Source organism: Rhea americana, unplaced genomic scaffold, assembly GCF_003343005.1.
Source record: "Rhea americana isolate MKP2758 unplaced genomic scaffold, rheAme1 scaffold_34, whole genome shotgun sequence".
In the NCBI taxonomy this organism is placed as follows: Eukaryota; Metazoa; Chordata; class Aves; order Rheiformes; family Rheidae; genus Rhea; species Rhea americana.
In genome coordinates, this window is record NW_028186468.1 from 4977324 (window position 1) to 5001217 (window position 23894).

At 36.6% G+C, this 23894-nt stretch overlaps 3 protein-coding genes across 4 annotated transcripts in view; 2 read left to right on the top strand and 1 right to left on the bottom strand.

Annotated features, from left to right (window-relative positions):
• The window catches only part of ASB5 (ankyrin repeat and SOCS box containing 5), a 42091-nt gene extending 37189 nt beyond the window's left edge, over positions 1 to 4902 (top strand). For both annotated transcript variants that reach the window (XM_085311395.1, XM_085311396.1), the window contains exons 6-9: positions 296 to 446; positions 581 to 715; positions 1588 to 1779; positions 4162 to 4902. In XM_085311395.1, coding sequence (XP_085167521.1) covers positions 296 to 446; positions 581 to 715; positions 1588 to 1779; positions 4162 to 4289 — 606 coding nt within the window. In that variant the 3' untranslated portion in view covers positions 4290 to 4902. The remainder of the gene's footprint in view (positions 1 to 295; positions 447 to 580; positions 716 to 1587; positions 1780 to 4161) is intronic.
• A 1308-nt stretch (positions 4903 to 6210) lies between these two features.
• SPATA4 (spermatogenesis associated 4) lies at positions 6211 to 12051 on the top strand. Its single transcript, XM_085311316.1, is given in 6 exon segments — positions 6211 to 6276; positions 6279 to 6422; positions 6681 to 6804; positions 7214 to 7537; positions 10789 to 10902; positions 11758 to 12051. Coding segments are annotated over 6 exon segments (837 nt in total). The 3' UTR covers positions 11823 to 12051.
• Positions 12052 to 15130: 3079 nt separating this feature from the next.
• The window catches only part of WDR17 (WD repeat domain 17), a 51807-nt gene continuing 43043 nt past the window's right edge, over positions 15131 to 23894 (bottom strand). The window contains exons 23-30 of the mRNA XM_085311398.1: positions 22876 to 22896; positions 21603 to 21714; positions 20732 to 20873; positions 20537 to 20639; positions 19517 to 19618; positions 17433 to 17528; positions 17070 to 17253; positions 15131 to 15400 (exon numbers count right to left, since the gene is read on the bottom strand). Of these exons, the coding sequence (XP_085167524.1) occupies positions 15281 to 15400; positions 17070 to 17253; positions 17433 to 17528; positions 19517 to 19618; positions 20537 to 20639; positions 20732 to 20873; positions 21603 to 21714; positions 22876 to 22896 (880 nt within the window). The 3' untranslated portion in view covers positions 15131 to 15280. The remainder of the gene's footprint in view (positions 15401 to 17069; positions 17254 to 17432; positions 17529 to 19516; positions 19619 to 20536; positions 20640 to 20731; positions 20874 to 21602; positions 21715 to 22875; positions 22897 to 23894) is intronic.

Sequence of the window (23894 nt, forward strand, 5' to 3'; positions counted from 1 at the left end):
GGATTTTCTGTGTAAATGGAAAGAGCTAAGTACAATTACTTTTGAAAATTAAGTCATTTAGTGCTTGAATAGATGTATTTTATTTTAGTTAACATAGTTTAACAAGAATAGTAATAAATTAGTTTTGACTGAGGAGTGTGATGAGAGGAGGATGTTAGCACAGGGACTCAGCAGTTAAGCTGTGTTATTCTAAACAATAAATTTGTTGGTATTTTAATGCAGTTACTACCTATGTCTTGTTTAAAAATTTACTCTTATTTCAATTCTGTTCTTATATAGATCTTATGTATTCTAGGTAAACGCTACAACAATTGACGGAGTGACACCTTTATTTAATGCATGTTCAAGAGGCAGTGCATCATGTGCTGAGCTCTTGTTAGAGTATGGTGCCAAAGCTCAGTGGGAGACCTGTCTTCCTTCACCAACTCATGAAGCAGCCAGTAGAGGTAAGAAATTAGCTGCTGAACAAAACAGAACAGTTGACAGATGTCTCAGCAATAGTGTTATGAAATATGTCCCGTTCTGTCTATGAAACAGCTTACTAAAGTTAAGCAAACTCTGTCATTCTTTGTACTGATAGGTCACAGTGAATGTCTGGAGGTACTGATATCCTGGGGTATAGATGTGGACCAAGATCTTCCTCATTTAGGAACGCCTCTGTATGTAGCATGTGTTTCACAGCAGATCCATTGCATTCGAAAGCTTCTCTATGCAGGTATGTGATTATTTAACTAAAGATATTGCTAGATTTTAAGTAAGTATASAGTACTCAGTTGTGAAGTGAACTGTACTCAATCATCAAAACTAGAACTATTGCTTTCAAAGTTTACTTGCAAGTTTGCTCCATGATACATGTTCTTCACAATAGTTCACTGTAACTCTTTCGACTTTTTTAAGGTGTAGCAAGCATATGAAGGGAAAAGGGAGCAAGATCAGTAATAAAGTATTCAAAATTTTCGGCACCAGCTACAGCTTTATAGATGTTCATTTTCTATAGGAAAAAGTAAGGTAAATTAGAAAGGAATTTTAAACAGTAACCATTATCTTTCAATAGACTTTCTTCAGCAATGTAGTCCTACTCTTTCATAATTTAGCATATTCTGATTCATCTTTTTACAACTATAGAGGCCGAGCTGCAGAGAGAAGAGGTAAGGTAAAAGGCATTTGATTCCTAAATTTCATTTTATATATTTAATGTCAAACAAACAAACGAGAGATGTTTGTGGTTCGCTCTGTTTCAATCCAAATCTAGGGACACAGTCTGCATTGTTACAGGATCATTTGCTATGTTGATAACCACCTTTGTGAATTAAACATATATTTGAATAATTAGAGCCAGAGTGGACCATCACAGCCTTGCTAGCATTACACCAGGAATTTTTCTAGTTAATTGACATGATAGTGGTATGCAGTAAAATTCATGAAGTGGCTAAATTCACTGTGTCATTCCAGGATGGGGGAAGGGGTGGAGGTGGGGGTATGCTCCCCCCCAACTTTATTATAAAAACTAAGATATTAAGCACTTTCTTTACTTAATTACCATTTTAATTAATATGTTCTTCTGTCTCTTTGTTTGTATACCACCAGGTGCCAATGTGCAAAAAGGAAAGCATTTGGAAACTCCACTACATGCTGCTGCCCAGCAATCTAGTACAGAGATCATAAACTTACTCCTTGAATTTGGGGCAGACATAAATGCCAAAAATACAGATTTTGAGAGGCCTGTAGATTTAGCTGCCCCAAGCAGTTTAGTGGAGAGACTGTTGCTCCTCCATGAAGGTAAGCTTTATATTTTTACAATTAAAAGTTCTATTCTTGGAAAAATATGGAAATGTTATAGAAGCTAACACTGTGCTGTATGAAATTAATATGCTTACATTCAGCTAAATGCATTTGTAGCTGTAAAAAATCCTGGTAATATTTATAGTCTCAGACTATGTTGACCAAGCAGCATCAGAATTTATACAAACTGAAAAAGAATCTTCTTAGGTGTTTCCACACTTCAACATTGAAACTACAATTTTTATTGGCTATTAAAAAAACAAAGTATTTTATTTAGTTAGTTTTGGCCAGCTATCCAAATTTTTATATATATATATATATATATATATATATATATATATATATATATATTTTTGTAAAGTAAATATAAAGTACTTCATTTTGATTTTAGGTAAAAAGTATGCAAGTATTTAAAGTATGGGCTTTTTGGTTAAAATATTGTCAGCTTTTACAAGGTATAATATAAATTGTTTCAGTCCATTCCTAGTTATGTATACCAATGCAAAGACAAATATATTTTTAATATAGAATATTAATGAGTTATCATATATGATTATAAAGTGTTTCATATGAGACAAACTCTACAATAAGAACTTTCTTTTTTGGATTGAATTTTCTTTGTTGAATTATAATCATCAGAGATATAAGAGTTGTCACTCAGGACTCTTGAAGAGCATTAAAAATGCTACAAGTACAATTTACATRAAGTATGAATGAACTATTACAGTTACACATAAAGTTCTTATTTGTGGCAGCAAAATAACACTGAATGCCATTTGTATAGGAAGACTGTTGCCAGCAGGTCAAGGCAGGTGATCCTGCCCCTCTACTCAGCCCTGGGGAGGCCTCATCTCCAGTACTGTGTCCAGTTCTGGGCTCCCCAATACAAGAGAGACATGGAGCTACTGGAGAGAGTCCAGTGTAGGGCTAYGAAGATGGTCAGAGGGCTGGAGCACCTGCCCTGTGAGGAACGGCTGCGAGAGCTGGGCCTCTTCAGCCTGGGGAAGAGAAGACTGAGGGGGGATCTTATCAATGTGTACAAGTACCTGAAGGGAGGGTGTCTAGGGGACGGGGACAAACTCTTTCCAGTTGTCCCGTGTGACAGGACAAAAGGCAATGRGCAGAAACTGATCCACAGGCAGTTCCTCCTGACCGTGAGGGGGAATTTCTTCCCTGTGAGAGTGACAGAGCACTGGAGCAGGTTGCCCAGAGAGGTTGTGGAGTCTCCTTCTCTGGAGATCTTCAAGGGCCGCCTGGATGCAACCCTGTCTAACATGCTCTAGGTGACCCTGCTTGAGCAGGGGTGTTGGACTAGATGATCTCCAGAGGTCCCTTCCAATCTTACTGATTCTATGATTCTATGRTATCTTAAAATTTTGCTTTGCCTTTATATATATAGTGTACAAGAGAAAAGACAGCCTAAGAATACTTTTTATTTTTACTTTGAGTAKCTGGTTTGAAGCTGGCATCACTGCCAGCACATAAGGCAGCAGGAGTCCTACTCCTAAGGTCTGTGCCTTAAAGATAATATCCCAAAGGGAGCTGGATTTGTTCAGACAGGTATATGCACTGGGCAGGAAAATAAGCCACCCAAATGGATGAGAAATAAGTAGAGGAATTTTTGTAATAACCGTGGGCATATCTTTAGAGGTAAACTGACAAGTGGCATTGATTTAATGTTTGCCCCCAGATATGATCTGTGTACTATGAATGCTGTTTAGCTGCTTGCTAGTTCAGCAGCCTCTAAAAACAATTGGATGTCTCAATTTAGTGCTAGAGGCCTTTACACTAAATTACCAAGGCTAGTACGACTTTTAGAAACTAAAGATGTCAAAAAAAAACTAAATAGGCATAGAATGTGTGTGGTTCTACTGCTATTAGAAGCACAGCAATATGTTAATTTTGAGGGAGTGGAGGGGCCCAGGGGAACAAAGGTGTTATCATAAGCTAGTAGTACCTGTAGCATGATCTGGCATACTGAGGTATGGAGATTTTGCCTGCTTACTCCTGTTGCAGTAACGGACAACTTGTGTTGCTGTAGCATGTATTTTATCTGTTCTACAAATAAAATAAAAAAAAGCAACTTCAGTCTTTCAAGTTGTTGTCATCTGCTATTTTCTGCGTGCAGCTTTTAAATTAAAAACACAAATTCTGTGCTGGATCTCAGTGACTCTGCTTTTTAGATATTTGTCTGATTATTAATTAGGTTTCAGCAAGCCCCTTCTGTATCTTTGAGGAAAAATACTGCTAGAATAAGAAGAAGGATAAAGAATTTGCAAAATGTGAACTTATTTTAGAGATTTCATTATTGTACAAAACTGTTGTAAAACAAAATACTGGCTTTTATAGTTGTATAATAAAACTCCTTTCTTTTTGCAGCTACGCCATCTTCTCTTTGCCAGCTCTGCCGGCTACGTATCCGAAATTACATAGGGAGAGCTAGACTCCATCTTGTCCCGCAACTCCAATTGCCAACAATATTGAAGAATTTCTTACAGTATAGATAATACAGTAATTAACGTTTAGAAACTTGAACAAGTACTTTTTCTTCTTTCTGTATATTTTATCTAAAAAAAACCTGCTGGGCGGAAAAAAAGCCTTTGCATATTACTTTAAAAAGTCTTTGATACCCAGTGTTGGGATGTAACTATAATTGGGAGCCATTCAGCAACTGGTACCAAGGTGCTAATAAGGCTGAATTGAATGAAGTGTGCTAATGCTCTGGGAAATGATTGTATAGCTTTAGCTTAACACTTACTAATTAGCTTTAGTGCTGTTAATTTTAATTGTGTTTATTCTTCATAATCCGTTTGACACAACTGAACCGCAAAGTTTCTTCATTATTATTTGTTAAGTTGTCCATTTAGAGTCATTATTTTATGTGTTTTTAAATTTCTGTTATTTGTGTACCTAAAAATACTTGGTGATAGGTACATTATATACATTGATAAATAAAATAAAATAAATGTCCATTTTTCTTCTTTATTTTTTTTTTATAGAGGCAATTTATTAATGATAGTGAGAAGCTTCCTTTATCTTTCCTCACTGCTTGTGTTGTGAACCGCTCAGGAGCCCATACTGTGCATACTCATTATAAAACTGAGAATACATAGTGAACAAGTTTGTTGTTGCTGTTTTTCAYTCAGAAACTAATGATTTGCTTTTTTATGTACAATACCATTACTGTATATTACCTCAGCATGATCTAGAATAATGKCACTTGAATACTCTCACCTTTGGGTATACACAGTGCTTTTTGAGTTGACTCRGAAAGATGGTCGTGAAAAATCAAGAATAATCTTTTGTGTTCCACACAGTAAGATTAATTTTCATCAAATATGGATATTCTACAAAGGATCTGTTTGAAATAAAACTAAGAAAGGATATTAAGAGATTTTTTTGAGAGTTGCATGCGAGTCCCTTTTTGCCTCATGGTAGCGTTAGGAACATCTGTAAGTGTTCTCACCAATGCCTGCGGTCATTTAAAGAACACGCAAGATCATCTTAAGAGCTTATTCCTATTCAGTACTTTTTTCCTTAATTCTACAGTATTCTTCCTCTACCAGAAGACTAGTCCACAGCTAGTTTCCAGTAGTATTTTTATGACTTGAATGTCAGGTAATTTGCAGTTGTCAGGAGAAGCTTTTATCTTTCCATAGGAGGTAATTCTATGAAAATAGAGTGACTTTAGCAAACTGAGCCAAGCTGGATAGGTATTGTTCCTGTTACTATGTAACACGAACAAACAAAACCGGAATGTAGCTTGTTGCCCGCTGGGGCTGGGTACTGGAGCAGGTCTCTGGCAGACTAGTAAGATACTCTAATGCTACTTACCAAAAACACATGCTAATAAAATAACTGACATTTTGGCCACCGTTTGGTAAAATTCTTTTCTAAGAATGACCCCTGCTTAGCTGGAAATTAAATAAAACAAGCTTGTTACTGTTTTCAGTATCTGTTTTTACAATGGGGCTCTGGTGAGGTCAATTCCTAGTAAGAAATTACCGTTAAGTAATAAATGTTAAGTAAGGTATTGAAATAATATGAACTGTGGTTTAAACCAAACATTGAACCGTGTCAGAGCACCGTTAAAGAATACTGCAACACACATTTTTAGAGGAAACCTTCTTTTCTAGCTGTAGTATTTGTGTTATTAATTATAATGCTAGCTAGTATAGCAGCAAAACGGTATTAGAAGACATTTTCTGAGGGGAAAAAAAAAAAAAGTTATAGTGCAGTGTCTCAGTTCTGCAGCGAAACCCCCGGCGCAGGTAAAGCACTCAGCGGGGGCACACGGACCATGGAAACATCCAGAAGACGCGACTTGCCGCGCCTTCACCGCGGGCGGGGCGGGGCCGGGCCACCGCCAGACCCGCGCGCCCGCCCGTTGCGTCGTAACGGCCGTTGGCGGCAGGCGGCGGCGCCGCCATGGCCGCCGCGCAGCTGGGGCTGCCCCGTGGGCTGCAGCCCCTCGACCTCTCCGCCTGCCCTAGGCTTCGCCTTGCCTCGGCAGGGACTTGCGCCACGGGTACCTGGTGGCGGAGATCCTGTCGCGCTGTTACCGCGGGGGCGCGCAGCGCCGCGCCTGCGGGAACGGGAGCTCGCGGGCGGCCACGCTCAGCCGCTGCCCCCCGCGCAGGGCGAGGCGCCGGGCCGGCGGGGCAGCTGGGAGGAGCCGCGCCGCGGGGCGCGCGCCGCCGGCCGCGCTGCCCCGCGGTGCGCGCCGGGGCCGCGGGGCTGGGGGCGGTCGGGAGCGCCTCGGCGCTTCTTGCCCTTCGGCAGCGTGTAGCTTAAAGCGAGGTCTGAGTCTGATCAGGCTGGCTTGAAAGGGATCGGAGGGCACAGGGAGCCTCGGTTCACACAGCAGAGCTGTGCTGTTGGTGTTTGTTCACGCCTGAAACTTGCTCGTGTTGCACAAACAGAAGCTCAGCCTTGCCGAGGAGGTCATAGATGGAACAATTCACTGTATACCAGGAGCAGCGGAAATTCTGGTGCAGGACACCTACTCAGTGCTAACAGACGGCAAGGGATGAGGCTTACGTATGGTTTCTTCACTCTTACTACTCACAGGCATATTAATATTACTCGGTGGGTTTCACAACTTGTGCCTCTTTCACCCTGATTTGACAAGAAAGAGCACAGCTGTGAATGCAAACGTGTTCTAAAGTGAAATTTGACTTTAGAAGAAAAGTTTGAGAAGGTTTAACTTGCTGGATTGAGCTCATGGCATGGATAGTGAATGATCCTACTGGCTCTTTCTGTATCACTTTGGTCAAGCTATGTAAGATAATTCTGTTTTTGTTCCCCATTTACAAAATGAAAATAATAATTTGCATACTATAGAACTGTAAAAACTAAGTTTAGCCAATGTCTTTTTTTGCTATTTGTTATTATTTATGGTAATTAATTCCTGAACACTTTTTTTTTTYCCCTARTCTTAAAAGCATTCAAGACAGGGAGATGATTGATTTTACAGACTACTATTATCAGGCACAGTTACCCATGGCTGCCAGATTAACAGCTTCAAAGGCTATCAAAAATAGCATTAAGCTAACTGAAATAATGGTTGAGCCCAGTGTGAGCATAAATAGACAGAAGGTTAATGCAGTCATTAATATGCACATGAGAATGCAAATGCAAGAAAGGGAAGAGAATCCACCTGAGTACTTTTGTGTTTCCTTCAAAAGAAAAAGTAAAGAGCAGGACCAGAGATTGGGACAGTCATATTTTTCGCAAGTTACTGTTCTAGTTTCRGGCTGATCATTGAAGACAGAAAGCAGCATGCTTGTGGTTGCCCAAACATGACTGGGGGATACCATTAGAACTGTATGTGTGAATAACGTGAATAGGGGTTGGATAACGAATACAGTCATCTCCTGAAGGTTTCCTAGTGTTTTGTGATGTTTGAGCTCTGCTGTGTGGCTAAGTTCAGCTTTCCTTTGGTAGTATAGTAATGTTATGTTATTGGRGGTCAATTTAAATTTAATAAATAGCATTTCCACCATTAACACATTACTGATAAATACTCCTGCCTCTCCTTTTTTTTAATCAAATGAAGCTGCTGAGTTCCTGAGATAGGTCTTGGCTGAAGTGTCCTCTCTGTAGCAGAGGTGTTACAGCATGCCGCTGATTTTCTTTGAGCAGTGGCTTTGAGTACAAAGGGAGAGCCATGGATATCATATGGCTTGCCTTTAGCAAAGAAAGACCCGTAGTACACTTGTAGCCAAAGTGTTGGGATATAGAGTGGATAAGTGAATGATAAGMTGGATGGAAAATTGGCTGGACTGTCAGATCCAAAGGTTGTAATCGAAGGGCTGTATACAGAGTCCAGCTGATGGCCAGTCACTGGTGGCCTCCCTCAGGGATCAATTCTTGGGCCGGTACCTTTTAATGTCTATATTAATGAGTGGGACAAAGGGCACTGGGAAGTCACTGATGTGCTGGAGGGCAGCGCTGCTGGTCAGAGGGACCTTGACAAGCTGGAGAAATGGTCTGGCAGGAGCCTCATCAGTTTCAACAAAGACAAATGCAAAGACTTGCACTAGGGATAGAGTAACCCTATGTACCAGTACAGCCTAGGGGCCGACTGATTAGAAAGCAGCTTTGTAGAAAAAGACTTGGGAGACTGGATGGACAAATGCAATGTGAGCCAGCAAGGTGCCCTCAGTAACAGTGGAGGCCAATGACATCCTGGGATGTGTTAGTAAGAGTGTAATACGCAAGCTCTTTTAGAAGTGATTCATTTTCTTTATACGTGCGCTTGTGAGACTGCATCTGGTTTTGGGCTGCCCAGTACAAAACATGTATTGAAATACTAAACAAGTCCAGGAAGGGCCCCAAAATAGTTGGAGGGCTGGTACRCATGATATACAAGGAGAGACTGAACTGGGTTTGTTCAGCGTTAAGGAGAGAAGGTTGAAAGGAAATCTTACTGCTGTCTATACCTACCTCATGGGAGGGCATGGAAAAGTTGGAGCCAGACTGTTCTCCGAGGTGCACAGTGATATGTCAAAAGACAGCAGATAAAAMCTAGAACACAGAAAATTCTAATTATAGCTGTGGACAAAAATCTTCAGTGTGAGGGTGGTCATACCCTGGAGGAAGCATCCAGAGAGGCTGTGGGATCTTCATCTTCAGAACTACCTAAAACCAGACTGGTCAAGGCCTTGAGCAAACCCATCTATTTGAACCTGCTTCAGCTTGGGGATTGGACTAGAGAACCTCCAGAGGTCCTGTCTATGATTCAATAAGATAATTCAGTAGCTAATTATTTCATCCTTCTGCTTATTAATTTGGATTACTTGGATTTAGATTACTTGGATAATGATGGTTGGATCAGTTGCCCCATATCACTGATGTTACCAAATGATCTTCAAGAGAGGAAAAACATATTTTTAAATCAACCAGTTTGAATTTATAATTCTGTTCATTTTAATGTTTTGTATTTTTCCTCCTAAGACTAGATGACAGTCCTCTCCTATAAGACAATCTATAGAACCCCCCCCAACTTTTATATTGCTCCACTCTTGCAAACGTTTGTACGTGTACCTAACTTTCCTGCCAATGGTTCACACATTTTTGAGGTCAGAAGAGCTCACTAGCCTGTCTAGATTGACCWCCTGTGTCTTGCAGGCCATTGCATTTCACTTGACTATTCTTACCTGCAATTCCATAACCAACGCGTCAGTTAAAGCATGTCTTTTTGGAAGACAAGCTGTCTTGATCAAAAGCTATCATGGGTATCTCAGGAGTGTTCCCAAATGACACTGAGTTCCAGCTCCATCCCAGAGAAAAACCCAAGTGACCACCATGCCTCTAATGCCCCGGCTTCTGAGACTGACTCTAGGCTGCAAAGGAGCTGCTGCGTATTTTCTGCAGATCATCRAATCTGTATGACTGAGGAAATAGGACTGCAACTCAAGCTACAAAGCAGATTTGTCCTATAGCAGAGACATAGCCCAAGAGAGGGTGTTGTGCAGTATGTTTTCAAAATGATGTTTTTGTTTGTGTCTTTTTTTGTTCCCCCCCCCCCCCCCCATCAGGGGGCTTTAAGATCTCTTAAAAATTCAATACTTCTTGGTGCAGGTTTACTCATAAGCTCACCTCAAAAAAAACAAAACAAAACAAAACATCATCTTGACTGAATGAATTTTCAAGTATTTAAAAGTCACTAGACATTTTCTCTGTTTTCATTTGGGTGGGGGGCTCTTTCTGCACTACTGTGAGTTTTCATATCTTTCTCAAAATGCTGACACTGAAATTGAACTTACATTCCAATGGYAGTCCTTCCGTGCCATAGGCTAGGGTTAAAAAAATTTCTCCTATTGATTTCTTTCTTTGCTGTATGTTACTGGGAGTAACATGCAAGCATGTTACTTGCATGGGAGTTTACATGCAAGAGCAAATTATGTATACACAAACAATGTAGATATCAAATTTTGGATGAGTGGGTCTTTCAGCTGCATCTTTAAAATTTTTGAAGACTAAAGTACCCTGACTGACAGACATCAGATGAAAAATTTATTCTGGATCTGCAGAAGGATGTGTATGACCAGCATTTGTCAGAGGTTAGATTTCTTTTCAGTAGGAAGTCAAGTATGTTGTAAAATCATTAAGTATTTTTGTCATTTGAGTGTTCTTTTCAAATGTTTAAGTTGTTCAGAGTCAACATGTGTGGTTTCAAGATATAAAACCAAGAGAAATTGTGAAGTATTTCATGCTTATTTATGATCTCACCTGCATTATGTCCCCAAAATCTCTCAACTTGTGCAAAATCTTTATTTAAAAAGAAAATACTGTGCACTTTTACCATATAAACTTTCTCCTMAGAGGATCCATTTGTTTCAGGTTTTTGCTGCAGTATTCATTTAATACTGCTACCATGGTGATCTGTGTGTCTTTAAGACAAATGGGATAGGTATAGTAACTGTTTTTAAACTAAAAAACTGAACAATTGATGAGATTCTTATTATGTTACTGAAATGAAGAAGTTATTTTTGTTTAAAGAGCGCTTTAACGTTAAACCAAGATTAGGACAACATGCAGTTTGCCRTCTTTCTTGTACAACAGCCTCAGAGAATACAGTTAGTATCCCGAAGGAAAAACTGTTTGCTGCATCATGTAAGTCTTCATTTTAATCTTCTCAGATTATAATGTTGGGTGGGTTTGGTTTGCTTTTGATATACAGGCAATGAAGAGAGATTGTGTTACAAATTTTCAAGTCATCAGCTACAATTTCTTAGAAAGTAGGTTGGGGTGGTTTTTCGTTTTTCTTTTAACATAATGTTGGTTTGAGCTAAGGCACCTGGAGATATTATTCTAATATTCAAAACTGCTGCTCTTATCTTCCTCAGAATTGYTATTTATTCTGGATTAAGACTTTCACAATACTAAAGTCAATTCTTCCCAGTTATGCATTGAAGACTTTAATTTTGTTGATGAATGGCTAAATGGGCAGTAATTCCCATCGCACTGATAGAAACCTTGCCTGTGTAGAGAACTGTAGGATCTGGTCCGGGAAAATTAATGTGCATAGCCAGCTTTGTAGCAGGTCACCAAGTCCTACTCAGTCCTGACTCATACGGTGGCCCTATGGACATAAATGCCATCTTGTTCCGGACATAGATAGCAAAATCCACAAAGTGATCTGACTGAACAGTTTTAAGGTTGCTCCTATGCATTTTTCCCCTTCGTCACCAAGGTAGCATACATTGGTTCAAATAATCATACCCTTGGAATGTGGTACTGCTTTGTGTATAAGGCTAAAGTAGTGCYGTACATGTGGCAAGATGAGTCTGTCTTTCACTGTTTAACTAAAAAATGGTTAAAAAAAGATTAAACTTTAAAAAGCTGTCAACATGCATCTTAAAACAGTATTGTCCCTTTAAAATTATGAAGTTTCAATGCTTATAGTCTTCAAATATATATATATTTCTTGCATTCTATAATTTCTGATCTTCCCCCCTTTGCATCTAGATTCCTCAGAAATCAGAGGCAAAAAAAGATGTTCATTTCAAAGAAATCCAGGTGAAACAGGCTGACAGATCCTCTGTTTTGATGGATGATGTTTGACGCCTCCAGCAGACTACTGAAAGGATAAGCTGAACCTCAGAAAGAAATCCCAGAGCGTGGAACTTTMAAACACAAACCCTGTTCTGATCAGGGTGGTGCTGACTGCTTATTCAACAAGAAAGCTGAGGTTTACTGTCTGTTAATTACAGAGTGATTCCATTCTAAATAAAATAAATTGAAAACATTCAAATTTAACATTTTAATTGTCACATTTTAAAACTACTTCTGCTTAATATTTGCAAAATCTGCATTACTGTAATTTCTGTGTTCGTATAACAACACTTCCACTTCATTTCTTACTAGAGTTGCTATATGATCTTAAGTAGCTTAATGAAATTTTCTGATACAGATTTTCCGATAAAAAGATCAGAAGCTGTGAGGTATTATCATTGCATATGAAATTCTTAATTTACCCAACTGTACTTCATTTCCTTGTATCTTGACCTACTGTACAAATGGACACCAAGTCTTCACAAATGCTTTTTAAAATTTGTGGGTTTTTTTCTTTTTATAGTAATCTTACCTACAGYAAAGATGATCCTGGACTTCATTACTACATAATTGGAAAAGCTTCAGATTTTTAAAAATAATTCACGCTTATCCTAAAAGAAAACATATCTAATCTTGGTATTTTTGTTTTCTGTATAAAGAATGAAGGCAGTTTCTTGCATTACTATTATTTTACAACTGTTGTAATTCTGTATTTAATAATTTTATCCAACAAAAGATTTTCTTCAGCAACAGCAGTTTAAAGTGCCAGATAAAATTTTAAAAGCAGAATTCCAAAAGAGAAGAGTTCATAGCATGATATATTTTTTTGTATTGTCTTAGAAGCTAGCTAGGAAAGTGTTCTGCTCTGAGGATGTCATATTTGACTACAGCCTGTGAAGCTTAAAAAAGATGTGTCATTAATTGTGACCAAATTCTTTCAAAGAACAATGAATTTGATTTTTGTAGGGCTAATAATGTTAGGTTCTTACCTCATGAATACGGAGATCTATTGTAATTTGAAAGCATAAGCTAGATTGCTTGATAACTTCCTTCATTAAAACAGAAATACTATCACAGAAAAGTCAAACAATTATTTGAAGAAAAAGTATTCTTTAATGTTAAAGGCAAATATCTATATTTGCCTAGCTATGCCAGACAATAAAGTCACATGTTAGCACACAATCTGAAATGATACTTGAAAAAGGTGCATCTATGTTTTGACAGTTGCAACCACAGTTTTAACAGTAGACAAAATATTTTTTTGCGTGTTCCCCTCACTCACCACGAGTAAGTTTACCTTAAAGAAAACACAACCTCTTTTTGTTCACAATAACTGTTATCTGACAGATTTCTAATGTAAGAAAGTGCCCTTTGACTTAATTTTCATATTTCAACAATGAAAAAAAATCCTTACTCTAAAGAGGGAGTAGATTTGTCTCAGATTCTACATTAAGGCACAACTCCACAAACTGATGTAGTTATACTACATACTGTAGGATGTTCAGACTGTTAAATATCAGTAAAAATTCTTAGGATGCAAAAAAAGATTTGAAGTGTAGCAGAGTGGCAGTTGCATCAATCATTCAGATCCTAATAATCAAAAATGGGGCTGCATGTTCAGTTCTTGCTTTGCTTGCCAATTTTGTATTTACAATTATTACATACAAGGACAGATGATTTATGTGCTGAAAGATAACTGATGTTTCATTTGACAAAAGCAGCCCATCAGATACTGATTGCTAGAAAACTTCTGCAAACTGAACTTTTATTTCTGAAATGCAACTCTCATTCCCTGGGTTCTACATGATTAAACAAAGAAAAACATTTTCCCAACTACCTGCAAAAAAGAAAACATTCTGCTGCAACACTTAAGTGTGTGCAAAAATGTTTCTGTATAATTATGAAACAGCTAAGATTTTTTTTCAACATAGTCTTACACTAGAAATCCTATAATACTATTCTAGAACATTGACAACGAAATTTTAACTTTCTAAAGATAAAGGGAGGGGGAAAAAATCTTGAGTTCTAATTTCTTTCAAGCTTACTGGCTTGGGCAGACTATTTGTTTGTTCCTTTATTTCTGTTGGTTAAATGAGGGCATTGCTTACCCATCTGATGAGGATTACGTTACAGCTACCAAAAGAGTGTTTATTATGTCCAGTTTCACAAGAGCTTCTTTAGAAATAGCTGTCATTTTTTATTTGCAATTTATATAAACTATTAGGATTTTAACATTTATTTTAAAGCAGCAGCAGCAGCAAAGGTAACAACAGGTCATGTGAATTTCTGCTCTTGTGCCATCAATTGTTCTAACAAAGAATATAGCCAAGGGATATTTTTGACAGATAAATTATTCTGACTGTAATATTTGCCTTATGATTAAATGTCATATTATACACAGTTTTTAAATTTAAATATTCTTACAGTCTATTGCCATAATTTTTTCCCCATTTTAGCACAGCATTAATGAAGTGCTGTAAAATTAATAAATGCTGTAAAATTAGTAAAATAAAAATACAAGCCCAAATATTTGTGTCTGGTCCTTCGTACTACATGCATATTTGTAACTAATACAAAATATAAAAAGAAAATGTATTTTAAGTGTACCTAATGTATTTAAACAATTTCAATACGTTTGCTGTTTGTTCTTTACAATCCTTTATTTTTGCTTTTAGAAAAAAAAAAGTGCATTTTAGCTTCCAGTGAAAATAAGGGGAGAGTTGCCAAAGATAAACTTACCAGAAAATAGAATATTATAATCTAGCTATTCAAACATACCTAAACAAGCTATCAGTAAACATCTTTGTACTGCTATGAAAGCATAATATTTAATGGATGAAAAAAATCATCTAGAGTACTTAAAATTTATTTTTGTTACAGAATCCTCTCTAAGAATTCATTTAAAAATAAGGGAACACAAAGCACGAAACTCATCTGCAGGATTCTGGTGATTCTAAAAATACATTGTAGTGGCTACCCATAAGTCATCCTATTATGTATTTGAAAGTGTATTTATGAATTTCACAGTTTCAGTTACACCAGTGTTTTAATAATGTGCAGATATTTGCCCGCTTGCTTTACAAGACATCAGTTTACACAAAATTAACTGAAATATGTCTGCATTGGCTGGCAACAGTATTTGTATTAAGAAAAAAAAAAAAAGACATGGCTGTCAATTAAGTTAGGACTTTTTTCTTTGGATTCTCAAATAACTTCTTTGGATTATCAACAAATATATATATGTGTGTATATATATATATATATATATATAAAAAATTCTTTTTCTTGTTGTCTTATACAATTTGCAAAGTCCAAGTAATTGTCCTTCAGGAGGAATCAACTGCCATCTTTATGTCCTTTGACAATCAAGGTGAAATCAGTATTAACCCACCAAGTATTACTTTAAGCACTACAAAGTAGAGAGGAAAACATCTCATCAGAATGGGTTAAGTCGTATTCCTGTTCCTAATGGTGAAAAAGGATTCACTTTGGCCCACATCAAAGCATCATTCAGTGAAATAGCAGATTTTCCATCTTCAAGGAAGAACACTGGACCCTGTTCAGTGCAAATGTTTAGAGAGGAAAGAAAAAAGTAAGTACACATATATTGTGTAAAGACTACTATAAAGGAAGAGTTTTATCTGGGAAGGACATGAAACGTTACTTATTATCTGYATTCATGCAAAAATAGTACCCAGTCAAATTAAAGCACTAATACTTAGTTTAGAAAAGTGTAATAGGCAATTTGATTATGTTCTAAAATGTGTAAGCCCCAAACTTCATAATACTTTATTTTTTAGTTTTTTAAAAAATAATTGTTATATTTTATATATGTTTATTAAAAAAATAATTGTTATATTTTATATATGTTTATCAACTATTTTATAGTTAAATCTAGTCTCTGTTCGAGTCTGAAATAACATGTTTTGTCCTTCAAAATATCTGGTTATGTCATTGTGCCTATCACCTGTGGAGTTCTCCATGTTTCTCCATCTACAAAAGAAGGACATAATGCCTTCATGAACTGTTTGAAAACATGTAGTTCACATGCATTCTACAGAATAATTTCAGAATAAAAGCATGAAAAGCAAACTACTAAATCTATCTGATGGAAGAAGAACTATTTGCTAATTTCTTGATTTGGCAAAACACTAGCTCAAAGYTGCAATTTAGTTCATAAGTGCCTTCTTACAGAGGTATACTCTCTGAATTTGTCACAGAAACCTCGTAAAAGCAAGTAACTGGGATACTACATCTTTATTATTAACTAATCTGTTGTGAGCTGACCTGGACGTCTAAAGCAGCGAACCCCTAACATTCTCTCAGTCAAGAATTTTGTAAATAAGCTGGTAATACCATATTTGCTGTTCTTGTCAAATGGATTCTAACAGTGGCAACTTCCAGTGTCTCCAGCAATGCTGAAGCATTTTCCTTTAAGCCACAGCAGGGACCACTGGTTTAATGTGGAAATATTGGCAACCAGCTTTTTGGACTTCATGGGGCTTTGTTTTCGTCAAAGTTCTTGCTAGTATTTTGCATCTCCAGATTCTGATGCAAGACTACCCTACTTAATCCCAGATCAGCCTTGTTGTTATTTACTCTTTGGGCTGGCATCTTGCATTGGATAGAGGAAACAGATTCAGCTACATACAAGATGGTGCCCTATGGAGGCATTACGTGGAGAAAGGAACTCTAGAGTAGGCCCTGATGATTTTTTTCTTTATATGTTATATATAACATATAACAAAAGTGTTACAAGGATTAGCACACATGGARTATGTTCAAGTGATGAATTTCTGAATATATCTGAATATTTAGTCTTCTAATATCTGGCATTAATTAATCAAGTGTAAGTTTTATAGTATGCATTTGCATAGCAGTAAGTACTAAAAACAGAATGGCACTATGTGACTGAAAATAAAAAAATTCTTGTTTTCATTTAAGCTACRGTGAGGCTGCTTAATAGGCAATTAGTTGTACACACTTTAAACAGATGGAACATTCGGTAGAAGAAATCTGTCCTTCCCATGGAAGTTAAAAAGTTTTGGATTAGGCAACCAGACAATTATTTGATTGGACAATTCTTTATGTGGCCTTCTTACATAGCAGATCTCTGCACTTGTCTTCTTCTGTTACCATGACAACAAGGAAGACACRCTTCCTTGCTAACCTGAAACACCGCTGGACAAATCTTAGATTTAACGTAACCTTACATCTGGCCGTACCTGTATCCTTAATCCTGTCAAGCAAGAGATGTGAACATCTGAATGACTAGGAAGATTTGATCCTGTGACATAGTCTGGCCCAACCATTCCTTTCAAAGGCTCTTCTTGTATTCGTGATGCCAATATTGAGTACACTGTTCTCTGTGATTCAGATGGTGGCGTGCCTGGCAATTCATCTGTAGGCCTGTCAACAAGAGAGACTTCATTTTGARCTATACATTTTAAATTTACATTAGAAATTAGGCCCACAGAGACCTAATTCTTTACATTCATATTCAGATTTTATACAGGAAATAAATATTGTACTGACAACTAGAACATTTAAATGCTGTAATCTCACTCAATTTTATATTTTGCACTTACTTGGCTAATTGAGTACAAGCTCTCCATGCATCTAACTCCTCAGAGAGCTGTTCAATTTTCAAAGGTACAGATACTTCCCGTCTTTTTAAAAGCTGGCTGAAAAGGAATGAAAATAATTAAAGTCCAAACTAATTCGAACCATAAATATTTTCTTAAAAGAAAAACAGACAATAGTAATATAAAACTAGTTCATATTGAATATGAATATAAGTTTAACATCTGAGCCTTCTTGCTAAATACTAAACAGGAAACACTAAATTTTGAGATATAAAAGTACAGCTTTTTATTTAAGCTTGTCTTTGTTTTTTTTCTTTGAGGCCTATCTATATCTTAATGTTGTATATGTTTTTATTTCTTAATAATGACAATTTTAGTAAAATTAAGAACCTGATCTTTCTATATATAACTGACGTGGAAAAATAAGGCAGTTAGAGTGATATGGTTCAGTACATGCTCTGGGACAGTCTTATTTCATCTGATTTACTTGTGGAAAACAGAATTTCAAAAAGATTCCAATATATATRGTTTTTATTTATCCAATATAATAAAAAGGACTGTTTTTTACTTGACCTAATTCAGCAAACTTCTGTTTCAGTCAGGATACCTTTAAGAAAGTGTCCAAGTTAAGCATGTACATGTCTAGTTTAAGCTGGCTGCAATCTAAAAAAACCAAAAAAACCCAAACCCTATGAATCCTGAAAATAGTGTGATCTAAGAAAAGTTAGAGCAGTATTGTTCTACAGTTATGTAAATTCCAATAAAACTTGAAGCTTGACAGCCAAATTATCACAAACTGAGTCTGAAAGATTGCTTGTTACCAGTTTCCAAATCAGAATAGTCCTTCTGTAAAAGCATGTATTTTATCTCATTTTTTTTCCATATGTAAGCCTGCTGGTTCAGAAAAGAAAGAAAAACAGTCCCCTTTCCCCTTCCCTATCTCTTCCCCAAGCTTCAAGGAAGAGAGTGGCTAAGAGAAAGGTGTGCTGTGTTCACATGGAGAAGTTCAATAAGCGAGGCAAACATAGACCTAAAGCAAATTAAGTTTACTTAGTTGTTTTGCTATTTTTGGAAGGCCATTACCGTAAAATACCAGGAGCTGTAGGAAAGCTTACAATTCTAGAAAGGTGCTAAATGACTGGGTATAACATATATGTAGCATTTATTCTAATAAATTAGCAGACTTCTAATTTAGCTTCTTCTAAATTAGCAGCAGCTGTTAGCAAAGCTGCAAGTTCAGTTAGAACAGCTAGTGGAGCTATACCAGCTGGGGCAATGGCAAAGTAGCCTGCATCATGAAATCAGTGACATGCAGGACCTGGCCTTGTCACCCTGTGGGATAGGTGACAAAACCATAAAATTTGACAGTCCCAGCTTGCGAGGAAGAGGTTACTGCAACAGATGGGAATCAGTCAGCTGGACAGCAGTAGCCTTAACAAATCAGAGAGGAAAACTAAATAATTGTGGTTATACTTTGAGAAGGAATAGTAAGCTATTGTATATTTATATTCTATTGTCTGTTGCCTRTTTATATTTTATTGTCTTAATCTTTCTCCTTTGAAGAAGATGCTGTTTAATAAACTGACTAATGCCAACTGATTCTTGCCTACAAATAGGGAATATTAGCTCACTAAGCACCAGAAGATCAAGCCAAGTTTCTTGGTGTGATTTAAGTGAGCGTTCAGTCATGATTCCTTGAATTTGAGCCAAGTTCTTGCCATTACTGAGCAAGTCTTGGCAAATAGGTTACACATAGATACAAAATAAAAACTACAATTCTGAACACACAATCATGCATGCAGGAAATGGTGAAGACTCCTCTACTTTAAAAACATGTGCTTTTCTACAAGACTAAGAGTTTGCTGCAGTACACCAGTCTTCTACTTGTACAATGTACAAAGAAAATAAAAGAAAGCTGTACATACAGGCATGGGTACACCCTTGTACACCCTTACAACTGTAAGGGAACTAGAACCTCAGATTTACAAATATTGGGAGTGGGGATTATGTATGGCATACACCATACAGGCCACGCACCAACAGGGACTGAGRTTTCTAAGTGTTCCTGAAAACAATAATTTCATTACCTTGTATATTCATAAAGTGCAGGCACAATGCTATCGTACTGTCTTCTGATAGCAAGCAAAGCACCAACGTAACCACACAAAATCAGCAATTCATTACGAAACCTATAAATGGTAAAGCAACAATCATGAACAATAAGGATTTCAAGCATTTACAAAAGCCTTAGAACTAATATTCTAATATATGATTTTAAATAGTAGTTTATCTGCACAACTTTTGTGGGGAATATATGTTGATTGATTATACTTACTTTCTTTGTGATATAATTGTTTAAAACATTTCACTAAAGTTTTATTTTAATAGGAGGCACAAAGCATGATTTTTGTGTGCATATATAATCATGTAAAAATACAAAAGGAAGGAGAGAAGAGAAGGGAGGGAGGGAAGGGGAGAAGAGAAGAGAAGGGAGGGAGGGAAGGGGAGAAGAGAAGGAAAGAGAACAGGCATTCAGACCTTTTAATGTGATAAAACCTCAAATGTAAATGTAATTGTCCCACCCATTCAGTTTCTTCAATTTCCCCAAAGGCTGTATGAGCTAAGCTTTTTGCTCTTTTAAATTCTTCACATGCACACCTGTACAGCCACAAGTGTAGGCTGACTGCCCAACCTACAGGTAAAACACTATTTTAGARTTAATTCTGAGAGCAGCAGCTCTAATTTTCTTAATACTTTGACATAAAAATCTGTATTTTGTGTGGCACCACTGCTCTTTTTCTTCAAGCAACTGAAACCAGAGGTGATCAAAGTGAGTTTCTTCAAATAGGAAGAGAATTTCTTTACTCATTGTAAATACCACAGAGAAAGAGGCAATTAAGTATTTTTTTCCTTACTAAACTTTGAACATGTAGGAGAATTCCACAATCTATTCTGCAAACTGGGAGTTAGCCCGCTTGCTGGAATTTGTTTGTATCCGTCTTTCGGTCAAAAGAGATGCTACTAACAACAAGCACCTGCATTTTTTGATTCCAGAAGTTTCTTTTTAATGAAACTCCCTCTTTTATAAGTATGGAAAAAATACTCACTCGCTACATTTATGCAACACTAATCGTTCAGTGCGTATGTAACTTAGAAGATCAAGATACGGACAGACTGAATCTAAAGTCCAATCTGAGCCACGAAGTTGTTCTGTTGAAAAATATAAACAAAAAGAAATCTCTGAAGAGGCAAGCAATACAAATGACTTACGCTTCAGTATGTTTCTTCCTCTAGGTACTTACCCTTGACGTACTGTATGCCAATAGGGAGAGCCTTTTCTGGTTCTGTACTTAACAGATAGTACTTTATAGTTTCAAATACATCTCCATCTGCTTGAATTGTCTCTGCCAGCTGCATACATTCTTCTACATCAGGAAGATTACACTAGAAAACAAAGATTTTTTTTCTAAAGAAATATTTAATTGTTTGAATATTATAATAAGGTGCACAGAACTACTAAATTTTGCATGTAGCATAGTAAGATCAAACTCTCTCTGAAAGTAGACTCATTGTTTGAAGGAAATATGTGCATATAATCTGCATTAAGATAGTCATCTAGACCAGTGAACAACACCAGAGGAAGAGTTTCAGTAACTGCAGCAATATGACTAACACCTACTTCCATTGCTGGGGCTTTTGTGAACTTGTTACTCTGTTTAACATATGTGTAGTCCAGGTCAAACCTTAAGGAAATCTCCTTAAGTAGTAGATCAGACTCTTCCACTGCTGAAGAGGGGATTTAAGCAGATCATAGACTTAAGACATACAATAACTCAGGATGATACAGAAAGCTGAGTGTAATTAGACTGCACTCAGTGACATGGAGGTCTTAGATCTCACTGACAGGGAATTCTGAAGATCATAAGCTACTTCTGAAGCAGCCTTTGCCATGGAAATACTGTACACATAGTAGAATTAAAGTTCCTAATGTGCAATGCTCAGAATAAAGCCTATGAAGCCTGAACAAAAAAGAGCAGAAAAAGATACTAAATGTACAAGATTATTAGTGACAAATTTATCCTATAAGTGTATTTGTCCTTAAGTACTCTGAAACTCAGAAACAAACCAATATATTACCTCTTGCTAGCATTGAGATAAACTCTTTCATTGTACCTTTTTATGTAGGTCATTTATTTCTGATGTGCATCCAGGATAAAAAGCACACAGTTTTACTAACTGAAGTTTATTATCAGGAATCATCATAAGAAGATCAGCTGCTAAATCCCTGTGTGAACAGAAGACGACATTTGATAGTTACTCTTGATGGTTTGTAATAGAAGGAAACTCATTTTTTTTTGTTCAGATTCCTTTTCTAGAGAGTATATTGAACAAACACTATTTTCAAAGAAGAGTGGAAGCAGAGACTCTGAGACATTATTTTTGGTGCAAAAAAGCGAGGCTTAAGATTTCAATCAAAAGCTCACTGAAGCCCAGTGAGGGATGTTCTACTTCTTCCTTACTTCCTGTTCTACTTTCATTCCTACATCTCTTTTCCTGATTTCAAAGGCACGATCCTCTCTTATATCTCCCTCTGATGCTCATATGATCATAAGGTAAAAAGATTCAGCTGCAAAAAAAAAAAAAAAAATCTGCAAAAAACTATTTTGTGTGGGGGAGAGAGAAGGCATATGTAATTCAACTCACTAGAGCAACAGAAAATTAAAACAGCTGTAAATATGTCAAGTTTCCAAACCACCTCAAAGTGAGTTAGCTGTTCACCTCAGTGTGAACAGGGATGGGAAGGGAGAGTAGTAGAATCTTTCTGATTTGAAAACCCTGTCATGAACCCAAAAGCTAGGAAGCTAAAAGGCTTCTATCTAGAGCACTTTGACACCAACATAAAGCATCTCTCAGTCATTCAGAATGAATAGTGCTTCAGTAACATTATAAAACAGAGATTACAAAAGAAAGTGATACCTATTTTTATTCACTTGAAAGGGAATTTGTGTTTTAGCAAACTGCCGTTCCAGAAATATTCTCTGCCTTTTACTATTTTTTACCTCTACTTTACATAAGCAGCTGCAAAGAGCATATGTAAATATTTTCTTTTGAAACAATAATTCTACTGAACTTTTAATAACTCATTATCCTAGTTGTTTTGCGACTGTCCTACTSTCATGCAGACTTTTCCTGTGACCCACAAGATCAACTATGACTTGCCTCTGTGTAAGGCAAAGACTCCTACTAAGTGTCCTTGGATTTCCAGAATGCAGTTCTTGGCTTAAAAAAAACCAACCAACCTGAAGTCACTGTCCAATATTTGCAGCTGCTTKCTATCCCACTTTGAAGCACTAATCAAGATTAAAAAATGAAGATATTTGGCTTAAGTTTTATCAGCAAAGTTGYATACTTTTCAAATCTCTGTCTCTAGAAATAAGCAAAATACCTGTATCCAACTGATGGAAAGCTAAAAGGAAGACATTGAAACAGTAATGAACAAAACTTTGTTCTGTATTTTTACTTTACAAATTAAAAAAAAAAAAATCTAATAGACAGTAATTAAACTACAACAGCAAATCTATGAGTCAAGTTACCCGGCTTTGTGTAGTAACACCAAAAAAATCATTCCATTGCTATTTGAAAACCTAAACAAACAAATCCCAAGAAGTCTTCAGAAAATCTGCTATGTCATTAATATGCAATATGCACTTTTCTAAGGTACTGAAAGGCCTTATACAATAGAGTTTATTTCACAAGATTTTAAACTATTTTCAAGATGAGTTACATGCATGCTGACCTGAAGAGGTGATTAATTTTTTTTTTTTTTTTTAAGTGATTAGAAATTGCTCAGCTGGAAACTGAAATTAGATGTTTACTAAAGAAAAAGAAAAAAAGAAAAAAGAACCAGAGAAACCTTCATATAAAACATACAAGAGCCCTGGAATGTTTTTTAAAAATTAAAACTGAAAAAATAGCCATTAAAAAAAAAAAAAGCGGTGGTATTTAGGTGTTAAGTACAAATAAAATGGTGTTCTTAAATGGTGTTCTTAAAGACTCATAGGTTTTCCTATGGCGGTAGATTTGAAAGGCTGGGGAAGGGCACATGTATTTGGTTTTGACTCTCTTTGTTTGTATTTCGTTTTTTTTTAGAACGCTTCTAACAAAACATTCTACCAGTAATTGATTTCATCAATCAATCAAAGACCTTTCATTATTCTGTGAGGTCTCCACAATAAAATGTTTTCAGTTGTTGGATATTGCTAAGCATAAAAATCAGTACATAAAAAAGGAGTTCAAATATCAGAGCTTCTTGAACTCTGACTTCCCCATAATTTTATGTATGCTGAGGACCAAAGTATACTATACCATGCTGCCAGTATATCTTTATTGAAAAGATATGAACAGATAAAGGAAACTGAGATCTTTTCCATTTAATTGAAAAATATGCTGTAACGACTGCAATTC